General features: G+C 44.2%; 1 protein-coding gene across 5 annotated transcripts in view; it reads left to right on the plus strand.

Annotated features, from left to right (window-relative positions):
• Positions 1-9,125, plus strand: part of LOC124139530 (janus kinase and microtubule-interacting protein 3-like) — a 54,742-nt gene extending 45,617 nt beyond the window's left edge. For 4 of the 5 annotated variants that reach the window (XM_048391213.1, XM_046506656.2, XM_048391214.1 and 1 more), the window contains 2 exons: positions 1,033-2,674; positions 6,690-7,154. In XM_048391213.1, the coding sequence (XP_048247170.1) occupies positions 1,033-2,388 (1,356 nt within the window). In that variant the 3' untranslated portion in view covers positions 2,389-2,674; positions 6,690-7,154. Of the gene's footprint in view, positions 1-1,032; positions 2,675-6,689; positions 7,155-8,853 lie in introns of those variants that run through there. The other variant, XM_048391212.1, reaches the window with a different exon arrangement.
• The last annotated feature ends 4,484 nt before the right edge of the window (positions 9,126-13,609 follow it).

Genomic DNA, 13,609 nt, shown 5'->3' on the forward strand with positions numbered 1-13,609 from the left:
TACCAATTCTATTCATATGTGTATTATCTCTCATATCTGTCATATAGATTGTAGACACAGTTTATAGATGGCGCTGGTTGTTCCTCAACGGCTGAGGCTGGGCTACCTTGCGTTTGCCTTGGTATATGTCAAAACTTTAATGCGACCGTGCGTCATCACTTCAAAGGCCGTACGGCAGCCGCAGGTTTTCTGTCTCAACAAATTCAAAATACGCCGTGCGGCTACCCTAACATGTGTGACTGCTACGGTATGTGACCGTGGGAATGCTGCGGCGGCCCTATAATTGCTATTAGCCGTAGATGTTTTAGATCCCACCTTTATATCAAACCTTTATATCTTCACAGATGTTTAGAGAAGAAATTACAATTTTATCAACAAGTAAAGATTTTTTATATATCTTTGATACATCTTTTTAGAAACGATACCCGCACTATGGTGTAGAGTTAACATTTTAGGGAGTAATGTACAATGTAGCGTAGCGCAACTGAGACCGGGAACCAGGTTTAATTTGTGTGGAGGAAATTAATAGACCAATCAGCGTTCGCGTCTCACGGCGGAGAAGGGAGTTTTCCAGTCGTGTTTATTGCACGGCATTGGTCCACTATTTGCACGATATCGTGTATATAGACGGTCCGGGCAAAACGTAACTGAGGCATTAGGCTCGTGAAAGCTGCATTCTGATTGGTCAATGTCGATTACTTATCTGTCATTTCATTAGCGGTCAAAGTTCGTGAAAGGTCGTTCTCACGTGAGGTGAGCTGAGGTGAAATTGAGTTTAACGTCGCGTCCAAGGTTTCTTACTCGAGCTGCAAAAAGGTGTCCTCGGATTGGGTGTAGCAGTAGCGTGCACTAAGATCTGATTGTAATGAGATTGAAGTGTATGTTACAACATAATTAGTCAGCAGAACCAGCATGTATGCCAACAAATTGTTGTTGTAAAACCTGAGGCAAAATTAGATTTTCAAGCATTTATCTGAAACAAATGACTTTTCTACCTATAAAACACTTACATCGGTTTCCAACTCGTTTCAGATTCAAAGTGAGACCATGAAATATGTATGGAAAAGAGACACGAAAGAAAAAGAAAAATGGTTAGAAACAAAACAACTTCAGCTTAATGAAGCTCAAGAGTTCGAGCAGGCTCGCAAGTCTGCCTTCGATAAGATCAAACACCTCGAGCAATGCGTGCAGGAAGCCCAGGATGCGCACGTGAAGGCCAGGACAGAGAAGCGCGTGCTCGAGCGCCAGCTGCACGAGATGCAGGAAAAGCACCGGGACAGCATGAACATACAGATTAAATATAACACCGCGAATGACTCTGCTATCCAGAGATCGGGGGAGCAGGTTGGACAACTGAAGGCGACGATGAAGACAATTCACAATACGATCAACGGTCTCGTGACTTTGAAACCACGTGAGAGTGAACGAGATTTGATGGTATTAAGTGAAAATGAGTTTGCATTTTTGGTTCAAGACTTTGAAGCGTTTGTGTCGAAATATAAAGAGTTATTAGAGGTGCAGCAGGCATATGAAACGTTGTTAGAAGAGAGAAATCTGATGCTTCTCCATCTTGGATATGCACCGGAAGATCAAGGTGCGCCATCTTTGTTATTGGCTTTCAAAGACTTTGCAGTAACGAATGATGAAAATATACACCAGTTGAGACGGGAGATTTCTAGATATGGAGATTTGTTGCAGCGAGAAACCGCTAAAGTCGAAGACTTAACGAAAGAAAAAGATAGCAGATCTCAAGAAGATATTGAACGGGAGTTGAAGAAATCCAAAATGGCATCGGGAGCAGCTGTTTGGCAGGCGGCCATTATGACGGTGATGAGGAAACAGCTAAATGACCTGAAAATTGATGTGAGGAAGAAGGGGACTCAACTCACTATGCAGGAGGAGGAGATGACAAAGATGAAAACCAAACTTACAGCTCAAGAGAAACTGATTGAACGGTTTAAGGAACGCGCGACTGACACCGAGGATATGAGCGAGACGAGACAGACTCTTAACAGCCATCTTTCGGCTAGCCTTGAGAGTCTGGAAGGGAGAAAGTCAAAGATGCTGCCGCCGATTCGATTGTCTCAGTATCAGCCTCCAAGCCACTCGCCTGTCCCGAAACATGGTGGCTCGGTTAGGAAACATCCCTCCTCCGTGTCTCGGACTTTCCACCGTGAGCCGATCAGTCTCTCTGACGGGTTGATAGCTGGGCCTGTTCGTTTGGAGAACCGGTCGAAAAACCAGATGGGGAATGTGGTAGGTGATCTCAAGTCTCTCCACAACCGGCACCGCACCTCAGCCTTCAACGGCAGGAACAGCATGACCATCGTGGGCAAGGAGGTTGTCTCCCCTACACCTAGACGACATCAGGCCAAAGTTAGGACTTAGTGTAATCTGAGTATGCCGATACTAGTGTTACATATCTTACTACTTTTATACAAAAATACTAAAATGGGGACTTGACATACCCATGGCGCTGTCCTTTGGTGCCCAGCTTTTTGAAAATCCAAAAAAGTCCCGTTATAGTATGGACTTGGTTTTATGTTTTTGGCGCATATGCCCGAAAATTAGCCTTGATACCAGCTTTATTCAATATTTCTTGAAATCCGTCATCGCAGGTTGAGTTAATACCTGGGTACTTGAGTTGTCATGTGCGTGTTGACTGACTATCCGGGTTACATCTGGATGTTGACTAACTATCCAGGTTACATCTGGGTGTTGACTAACTATCCGGGTTACATCTGGATGTTGGCTAACTATCCAGGTTACATCTGGGTGTTGACTAACTATCCAGGTTACATCCGGGTGTTGATTGACTATCCGGGTTACATCTGGGTGTTGACTTACTATCCGGGTTACATCTGGATGTTGGCTAACTATCCAGGTTACATCCTGGTGTTGATTGACTATCCGGGTTACATCTGGGTGTTGACAGACTATCCGGGTTACATCTGGGTGTTGACTAACTATCCAGGTTACTTCTGGGTGTTGATTGACTATCCGGGTTACATCTGGGTGTTGACAGACTATCCGGGTTACATCTGGGCGTTGACTGACTATCCGGGTTACATATGGGTGTTGACTGACTATCCGGGTTACATCTGGGTGTTGTCTGACTATCCGGGTTACATCTGGGTGTTGACTAACTATCTGGGTTACATCTGGATGTTGACTGACTATCCGGGTTACATCTGGGTGTTGACTAACTATCCGGGTTACATCTAGGTGTTGTCTGACTATCCGGGTTACATCTGGGTGTTGACTGACTATCCGGGTTACATCTGGGTGTTGTCTGACTATCCGGGTTACATCTGGGTGTTGACTGACTATCCAGGTTACATCTGGGTGTTGACTGACTATCCGGGTTACATCTGGGTGTTGACTGACTATCCGGGTTACATCTGGGTGTTGACTGACTATCCGGGTTACATCTGGGTGTTGTCTGACTATCCAGGTTACATCTGGGTGTTGACTAACTATCCAGGTTACATCCGGGTGTTGATTGACTATCCGGGTTACATCTGGGTCTTGACTGACTACCCAGGTTACATCCGGGTATTGATTCAATATTATAGTATTATTTCAATACAAGAGTCGCAGGTCTGTTGATCAAATCGGCCAGTTCATGTATCGCCCAACTCTTGAGAACATGTTTCAATCATAAGTTCCTGTATTTAGACCACGAAGTGTAATAAGGGCTTTGTTTGTATTATTGTGGCGTGACTTAAAGCTCACCTGATCTTCCTCCGCGTGTCGTATAACTCTTTCCTCTGTCGCCACAGTCGCGCAGTCCAACCGAAGTTAAGGGCGTCATCAGTTTATGTTGCCAGTACTTTTGCTGTCGATCTATCAAAGATACACATACACCGACGGGCAAAAGAAAGTATACACCCATGTTTGATGCTTAGCTAACCTGAAACGGTTATTCTATGGTGATGTATAGGACACGGGGATTATAGTTTTGTTTTGGACCTTAAGTTTGCAGTGTTTCTGCGACTGTTTTCAACCTAGTGATGTTTTTAAAACGCGTGTTATGTTTTGGTCAAATCAGATTTTCATGTGTAAACCTTCTTTTGCCCAGCAGTGTACTAAGTCACGTGAAAACAAAGTAGGGATTAATCTAGGTTCTTTTTAAAGGGAGACTGTAGTCTAATTCCCATTAGACCCAAACTTCAACACGTTGTCTTTTCAAATTGACACATGGTATCTTTGGAACTAGAGTAATCGTTGGCCGATCTCAATACATCAGAACATTTGATTTAGAAGTAAAGTAAAGATATATTTAATTACTTTTTTGGACTGCGCTTTGTCCCGAAGTTCTCTTAAGTGAATTCGTCACCGCTCGCACCTTTCCGTAACCCATCAAACGCCATTCAACTTGTTTTGGAATTATGCGAGTAATCACGAATGTTTCAGTTATGTATGCATGTAGGTCTTTACTGACACTTTCGTTGACTGTTCTTGCGTTCTGGTTGTGTCGATTGATAGCCAGGATCGTAGACAAAACAGTTTCGCACAAGAAGGGCTGTGCAAGTGAGTGATCGGGTCTCGGTTGTCGAACCTGGAAGATCAAAAACTGGCATTTGCTAGTAAACATTCCAGTATATATTTGTTGAATACATTTGTTGTTAGGTCACAATATATTAATTATTAGATGTTAAACCCCGCCCATTTCACTATCAAACATCCTGCTTTATAATATTGTATTGACGCCAGGCACATGCAGACGTGTCACTTAATGAAATTATTCAAATGCGGGCGGGTGTATCAACAAGCAGGGAGCTATAACAAATTTATCGAGATTTGGAATCACGTCAGTCGCCAGTGCATGGACAAAGTCGCCGTTTAAAAATAACATTTCAAAAATGAAATGCATCTCGCATGACATTGTTTATAAATGTGGGTGAATATCTAAGAATGTATTCATTGTGGCCTGACGCTCTGCAACCTTTGAAGATCCGGGTTAGAATTGTCACAAGGGGCGACTATGCTTGTCGTTAGGTATGACTAAAGGGATTCGGTGGTCAGGCTCGCTAGACTTGGTTGTTGCATGTCATCGTATTCCAAATGCGTAGGTCGATGCTCATGATGACAATCAGTGGACTGTCTGGTCCAGACTCGATTATTTCATATATCTGGAATATGTCTGAGTGTGGCGTTAATCGTCAAACAAGCAAATCGTTTTCGATACCATTCTTGACAAGACTTGTGTCATTCCGGGACAAGCCGAATGCATGTTACGGAAAGAGGCGAGTGTTGACGAATGAAAGGCGATCAAAACAATATTCCGATTTCGAGTGATTGATTTGGGTCTTAACGCCCTTTGAAAAAGTTCAATTTTATCATGTGTCTGCCCGTAGTAAAGCAGTTAGTGGACGACTGCCCCAAGCGAGGGAGGGGCGATCGGGTAGCCTAGTGGTTAAAGCGTTCGCTCGTCACGCCGAAGACCCGGGTTCGAATGCCGACATGGGTACAATGTGTGAAGCCCATTTCTGGTGTCCCCCCGCCGTGATATTGTTGGAATATTGCTAGAAGCGGCGTGAAACCAAACTCACTCACTCACTCACCAAAGCGAGGGTGTATGGTTGTCCCTCACTTTACATAGGACGGCGTCTTAACACACCATTCACTCACTCACTCACTCACTCACTCTCTCACTGTGTCTGATCAACACAGCATGAGAGTACCCCTCTTCTTCAGTATTGGTAAAGATTGAAATGAAATTTCGTGACATTCGCTTGATTGTTTAAATGAACTGCCGAGCAAAAGAAAGTACACACCATGTTTGATGGTGGCTAAACATGGAACAAACAAGAAGTGGTTATTCGATGGTCATGTATTTGATGCGGGTATCATAGTTGTGTTTTGGACAATACTTTTGCAGTGTTTCGGCGACTGTTTTCAACCTATTAACGTTTGAAAACGTTTGCAGTTGTGTGGTCAAATCCGATTTTCAAGTGTATACTTTCAATTGCCCAGCAGTTGGTTGACTGGACATGGATTTGCTCATGAATGTTATCTTGCCATCAGAAGCGACGACATGGTTTTCGAGACCCTCTAGTCGATAACGTAATCATCTCTGTAAGAAAATGGACTTGGGCGACCCCAGTATATTTTCCCCACGTCCAAACGTCCATTAGCTGTATTGAGAAAGGTGCAGATAAGTGGTTATTTTATGAGTGCTTCTTCAATCTGTTTCCCCCCCCCCCCCCCCCCCCCCCCATCTCTTCAGCTGTTTTCAACGTATCCCTTGTACGCGACTGCTCATCTCTTGTGTATTGCGCCTTAGTATTAATTTTTATATGCCATTTACCAGATATATTTATTTACACTTGAGCGACTGTGATAACCTTGTACAAAAAGATAACCAATATGTGAATAAAACATTTTGTCATAATCGATGTTGTCATCTGTCACAACGACAATCTGAAAGCAACACTACGCCGTCACAGTAACGGGAAACAGAGACGAGTTATTCTAGACTATCTTCTTTTTACATTGTCTTGTACGATTGGAATTTACTTAACACAATATACGCGTAAGCGAAGTATCAATTTAGAATTATGGATGCAGGGATGCCTCCCCACACCGTTACGTTCCCTTCCCTGAAAGCAGAACGTTGAACAACACGGGCGTCATAACGCAACGTTCAATCCGACGCCAATCACTGCTGTGAAGAAGAAACCTAGGTTACATCTGGGTGTTGACTGACTATCCGGGTTACATCTGGGTGTTGACTGACTATCCGGGTTACATCTGGGTGTTGACTGACTATCCGGGTTACATCTGGGTGTTGACTAACTATCTGGGTGTTGACTGACTATCCGGGTTACATCTGGGTGTTGTCTGACTATCCGGGTTACATATGGGTGTTGACTGACTATCCGGGTTACATATGGGTGTTGACTGACTATCCGGGTTACATCTGGGTGTTGACTGACTATCTGGGTTACATATGGGTGTTGACTAACTATCCGGGTTACATCTGGGTGTTGACTGACTATCCGGGTTACATCTGGGTGTTGACTAACTATCCGGGTTACATATGGGTGTTGACTGACTATCCGGGTTACATCTGGGTGTTGACTGACTATCCGGGCTACATCTGGGTGTTGACTGACTATCCGGGTTACATCTGGGTGTTGAGTGACTATCCGGGCTACATCTGGGTGTTGACTGACTATCTGGGTGACATCTGGGTGTTGTCTGACTATCCGGGTTACATATGGGTGTTGACTGACTATCCGGGTTACATATGGGTGTTGACTGACTATCCAGGTTACATCTGGGTGTTGTCTGACTATCCGGGTTACATATGGGTGTTGACTGACTATCCGGGTTACATATGGGTGTTGACTAACTATCCGGGTTACATCTGGGTGTTGACTAACTATCCGGGTTACATATGGGTGTTCACTAACTATCCGGGTTACATCTGGGTGTTGACTGACTATCCGGGTTACATCTGGGTGTTGACTAACTATCCGGGTTACGTCTGGGTATTGACTGACTATCCGGGTTACATCTGGGTGTTGACTGACTATCCGGGCTACATCTGGGTGTTGACTGACTATCCGGGTTACATCTGGGTGTTGAGTGACTATCCGGGCTACATCTGGGTTTTGACTGACTATCCGGGTTACATCTGGGTGTTGACTGACTATCCGGGTTACATCTGGGTGTTAACTAACTATCCAGGTTACATCTGGGTTTTATGATCTATCCGGGTTACATCTGGGTGTTGACTAACTATCCGGGTTACATCTGGTTTTTTTTATCTATCCGGGTTACATCTGGGTGTTGACTAACTATCCGGGTTACATCTGGGTTTTATGATCTATCCGGGTTGCATCTGGGTGTTGGCTAACTATCCAGGTTACATCTCGGTGTTGACTGACTATCCGGGTTACATCTGGGTTTTATGATCTATCCGGGTTACATCTGGGTGTTGACTAACTATCCGGGTTACATCTGGGTTTTATGATCTATCCGGGTTACATCTGGGTGTTGACTTACTATCCGGGTTACATCTGGGTTTTATGATCTATCCGGGTTACATATGGGTGTTGACTGACTATCCGGGTTACATCTGGGTTTTATGATCTATCCGGGTTACATGTGGGTGTTGACTGACTATCCGGGTTACATCTGGGTTTTATGATCTATCCAGGTTACATCTGGGTGTTGACTAACTATCAAGGTTACATCTGGGTTTTATGATCTATCCGGGTTACATCTGGGTGTTGACTAACTATCCAGGTTACATCTGGGTTTTATGATCTATCCGGGTTACATCTGGGTGTTGACTAACTATCCAGGTTACATCTGGGTGTTGACTGACTATCCAGGTTACATCTGGGTTTTATGATCTATCCGGGTTACATCTGGGTGTTGACTGACTATCCGGGTTACATCTGGGTGTTGACTAGCTATCCAGGTTACATCTGGGTTTTGACTGACTATCCGGGTTACATCTGGGTGTTGACTGACTATCCGGGTTACATCTGGGTGTTGACTAACTATCCGGGCTACATCTGGGTGTTGACTGACTATCCGGGTTACATATGGGTGTTGACTGACTATCCGGGTTACATTTGGGTGTTGACTAACTATCCAGGTTACATATGGGTGTTGACTGACTATCTGGGTTACATCTGGGTATTGACTAACTATCCAGGTTACATCTGGGCGTTGACTAACTATCCAGGTTACATCTGGGTGTTGACTGACTATCTGGGTTACATCTGGGTGTTGACTATCCGGGTTACATATGGGTGTTGACTAACTATCCGGGTTACATCTGGGTGTTGACTGACTATCCGGGTTACATCTGGGTGTTGACTAACTATCCAGGTTACATCTGGGTGTTGACTGACTATCCGGGTTACATCTGGGTGTTGACTAACTATCCAGGTTACATCTGGGTTTTGACTGACTATCCGGGTTACATCTGGGTGTTGACTGACTATCCGGGTTACATCTGGGTGTTGACTAACTATCCGGGCTACATCTGGGTGTTGACTGACTATCCGGGTTACATATGGGTGTTGACTGACTATCCGGGTTACATTTGGGTGTTGACTAACTATCCAGGTTACATATGGGTGTTGACTGACTATCTGGGTTACATCTGGGTGTTGACTAACTATCCAGGTTACATCTGGGCGTTGACTAACTATCCGGGTTACATCTGGGTGTTGACTGACTATCTGGGTTACATCTGGGTGTTGACTGACTATCTGGGTTACACCTGGCTGTTGACTGACTATCCGGGTTACATCTGGGTGTTGACTGACTATCCGGGTTACATCTGGGTGTTGACTAACTATCCGGGTTACATCTGGGTGTTGACTAACTATCCAGGTTACATTTGGGTGTTGACTAACTATCCGGCTTACATATGGGTGTTGACTGACTATCCGGGTTACATATTGGTGTTGACTGACCATCCAGGTTACATGTGGTTGTTGTCTGACTATCCGGGTTACATCTGGGTGTTGACTAACTATCCGGGCTACATATGGGTGTTCACTTACTATCCAGGTTACATCTGGGTGTTGACTAACTATCCGGGTTACATCTGGGTGTTGACTAACTATCCAGGTTACATCTGGGTGTTGACTGACTATCCAGGTTACATCTGGGTGTTGACTATCCGGGTTACATATGGGTGTTGATTAACTATCCGGGTTACATCTGGGTGTTGACTGACTATCCGGGTTACATCTGGGTGTTGACTAACTATCCAGGTTACATCTGGGTGTTGACTGACTATCCGGGTTACATCTGGGTGTTGACTAACTATCCAGGTTACATCTGGGTTTTGACTGACTATCCGCGTTACATCTGGGTGTTGACTGACTATCCAGGTTACATCTGGGTTTTATGATCTATCTGGGTTACATCTGGGTGTTGACTAACTATCCGGGTTACATCTGGGTTTTATGATCTATCCGGGTTACATCTGGGTGTTGACTAACTATCCGGGTTACATCTGGGTTTTATGATCTATCCGGGTTACATCTGGGTGTTGACTGACTATCCAGGTTACATCTGGGTGTTGACTACTATCCGGGTTATATCTGGGTTTTGACTGACTATCCGGGTTACATCTGGGTGTTGACTGACTATCCGGGTTACATCTGGGTGTTGACTAACTATCCGGGCTACATCTGGGTGTTGACTGACTATCCGGGTTACATATGGGTGTTGACTAACTATCCAGGTTACATCCGGGTGTTGACTAACTATCCAGGTTACATCTGGGTGTTGACTGACTATCCGGGTTACATCTGGGTGTTGACTGACTATCCGGGTTACATCTGGGTGTTGACTAACTATCCAGGTTACATCCGGGTGTTGACTAACTATCCAGGTTACATCTGGGTGTTGACTGACTATCCGGGTTACATCTGGGTGTTGACTGACTATCCAGGTTACATCTGGGTGTTGACTGACTATCCGGGCTACATCTGGGTGTTAACTGACTATCCGGGTTACATATGGGTGTTGACTAACTATCCAGGTTACATCCGGGTGTTGACTAACTATCCAGGTTCATCTGGGTGTTGACTGACTATCCGGGTTACATCTGGGTGTTGACTGACTATCCGGGTTACATATGGGTGTTGACTGACTATCCGGGTTACATCTGGGTGTTGACTCACTATCCAGGTTACATCTGGGTGTTGACTAACTATCCGGGTTACATCTGGGTGTTGTTGATCGGCTGAATTCGACAGAGATGCAACAGTAAATGATAATTGAAAGAAATATTGTTACACAATATCAACGGTTTCCATGTTGTTTTCAAAGGTGATAACAATTCTATTATATTTTTTGTATACTGAGAAGATAATGAATGGCATCAGAATATCAGTGTATTGTTTTACCACTGTTCATGACATATGCACTTGCTCCAAAATTCCTGAGTTATTGTAATGTGCTCTAAATCTAAAGTAAGATCATTTTAAAGCATGTAACTCTAACATTGCGGGTCGCTATATAAGTGCAATAATCTTGGACGCGACGTTAAACCCCATTTCACCTCACCTCACCTAACATTGTGATGATAATTCAGCATCTGTGCAACTATGATGTGCCAATAGAAAGACATAAATATAGAATGTCTAGTGATCATGACTTTACTTATAGTTTATGCAATTTGTCGAGAAGACGTACATGATGAATACCATGCAGTTTTCATTTGTCCAGCATATACTTACATTAGATCAAGATATTTGTCCTTGATACAGACTATTATGAATATCCTAACATGCATAAGCTCTGCATCTTTACTCACAACAAATGACAGCATTTTATTCCAGCTAGCTCTTTATCTTGTTCAAATTTAGACATTAAGAAACCAATATGAATTGAAGTGCTCTGCCACAATGTTGTTTTTTTCTATAACCTCGGGAACTGGACTGGCTAACCTCCAGTCCTTTACACGGAAATTCAGATGTGCAGTTTGTTGTTTAACGCCGCCGCACAATATTTCAGCTCTATGACGGCGGTCTTTAAATAATCGAGCCTGGACCAGACAATCCAGTGATTGACATAACGTCGATCCAGGCAAATTGGGATTGATGACATGCATCAACCAAGTCAGCGAGCCTGACTACCCGATCCCGTTAGTCGCCTCTTATGACAAGCATAGTCTCCTTTTACGGCAAGCATGGGTTGCTGAAGGTTGCCGGATCTTCACGGGTCAGATGTGCAGTTAGATGACGTAGCGGCACAATTGGAAGTACAGGTTGGACGTCGTGGTCGGATGTTATGCACTCGTAGTCGATTCCTCACAGACCTTGCACTTATCGGACGTGAGCCAGGGATGCTGCGGGCTGTGGCGGTCTGAAACCGATTTCGAAGTCGAACGTGACGGATATTATTTTCTTGCCAACGTGACGTTACTCGTGGACGTCCAGATCGTGGCCGGTGCCTGGAGGTGCCAGTCTGTTTGTACAGACCCCAGAGTTGCTCTTTGGGGATACGAGAGACACTAAATCGCCAAGCAACAACGCTTTGAGAAATTCCAGTTTCAAGCATTGCAATTGCACGCAACCGCTCATTTCCGGTAAGCGTGGCCTAACATTTACGAGGTTTGACCGTCAACAAATGTGCTTTTCACAGTTAAAACACTTCAACTATTTACTCTGTCTGAACAGACTCGGTCCCACGTGCACTGTGAATGTATGACGCACTTCTCACAAATAAATGTTATACATACAATGTTTGTCTGTTTGTTGTTTAACGCCGCACTCAGCAATATTCCAGCTATATGACGGCGGCCTGTAAATAATCGAGACTGGACCAGACAATCCAGTGATCGACACCAGGAGCATCGATCAACGCAATTGGGATACCATGACATGCGACCCTGACCACCCGATCCCGTTAATCGCCTCTTACGAAGACAGTCGCCTCTTATAGCAAGCTGGGTTGCTGAAGATCAATTCTGTACCCGGATCTTCACGGGTGTATGCATCCATTGCCAGGGATGCACGTGCAATTTCAAGGTCACCATGGGTAATCAAGACAAAGTGTTTGTGCATGTGATTATCCTGCATGATTCTGAAAGATTAAGGGCAATTTTATCTTAGTGTGATTTGTCATGTTGCACAGGATGTTTTTGTGCTAGTATATTAAGTACAATACTTTCTATGCTTAAAGGCTGCATTTGAGTTAAACACACAACCAGGCAGCCTAGTTCTGCAGGCAGTAGTGACCAGGCATTCCCTGTTTTCCACAGCGCTGTCATCAAGTATTACCAACTGACAGGGCTAACGCCAACAGCCATCCAAGTGTGGTGTGAGCGGTAGACTTACAGAGAGGAAGATGATTCCACTTAAAAGATGTTAAACTGCCACCACTAACGAAAATGTTGACGAATTACATGATGTAACAATGAATGATCAGCGACTCGTAATGTGCATCCAACCAACCAATACAGTAGGCACATCAGAAACTCTACTGGTTCACCATCCCTCGAGTGAATTTACATCGTTTTGAAGCAGACCCAGCTGATTTTCTTGAGATGTTGTCGGGATCGTGTGGTCAGGATCGCTGACTTGGTTGAAGCATGTCATCGATCCAAATCGATGCTTATGAAATCGATCACTGGATTGTCTGGTCCAGACGCGATTAGTTACAGACTACCGTCATATAGCTGGAATATTGCTGAGTACGGCGTAAAGCAACAAACCAACAACAACAACAACCAACTTGAGATGTTGACACTATAGATGAGCCTTGAGTGCATCATTATCAGCAAGAGGCGAGACCAGAGTGAGTTAGTTGGGTTTAACGCCGCTTGGAACAGCATTCAGGTTGGATCATAGCGTGACAGTTTGATTATGTTGAAAAACAATTGGCAAGCAAATCCATCCACATAGACTAACATTTAGTCTCTGAAATCTTATATTACACAATATCCTTCTTGACTCTAAAAATAAAAAAATTCCCTATGCTGATTTCAGAAAGTTCAACTTTTCATTTCCAGAAATTCAAGATCAGGATAGAAGATCCGCCCCGGAGGAAGCACATGGTATTCTTGGGAGGCTGTGGAATAGAGCTAGCTTGAGCTGGCTAGACTTGCTTTTGTATGCAT

The sequence above is a fragment of the Haliotis rufescens genome, unplaced genomic scaffold, assembly GCF_023055435.1.
Source record: "Haliotis rufescens isolate VD_foot unplaced genomic scaffold, xgHalRufe1.0.p SCAF_9, whole genome shotgun sequence".
Taxonomy (NCBI): domain Eukaryota; kingdom Metazoa; phylum Mollusca; class Gastropoda; order Lepetellida; family Haliotidae; genus Haliotis; species Haliotis rufescens.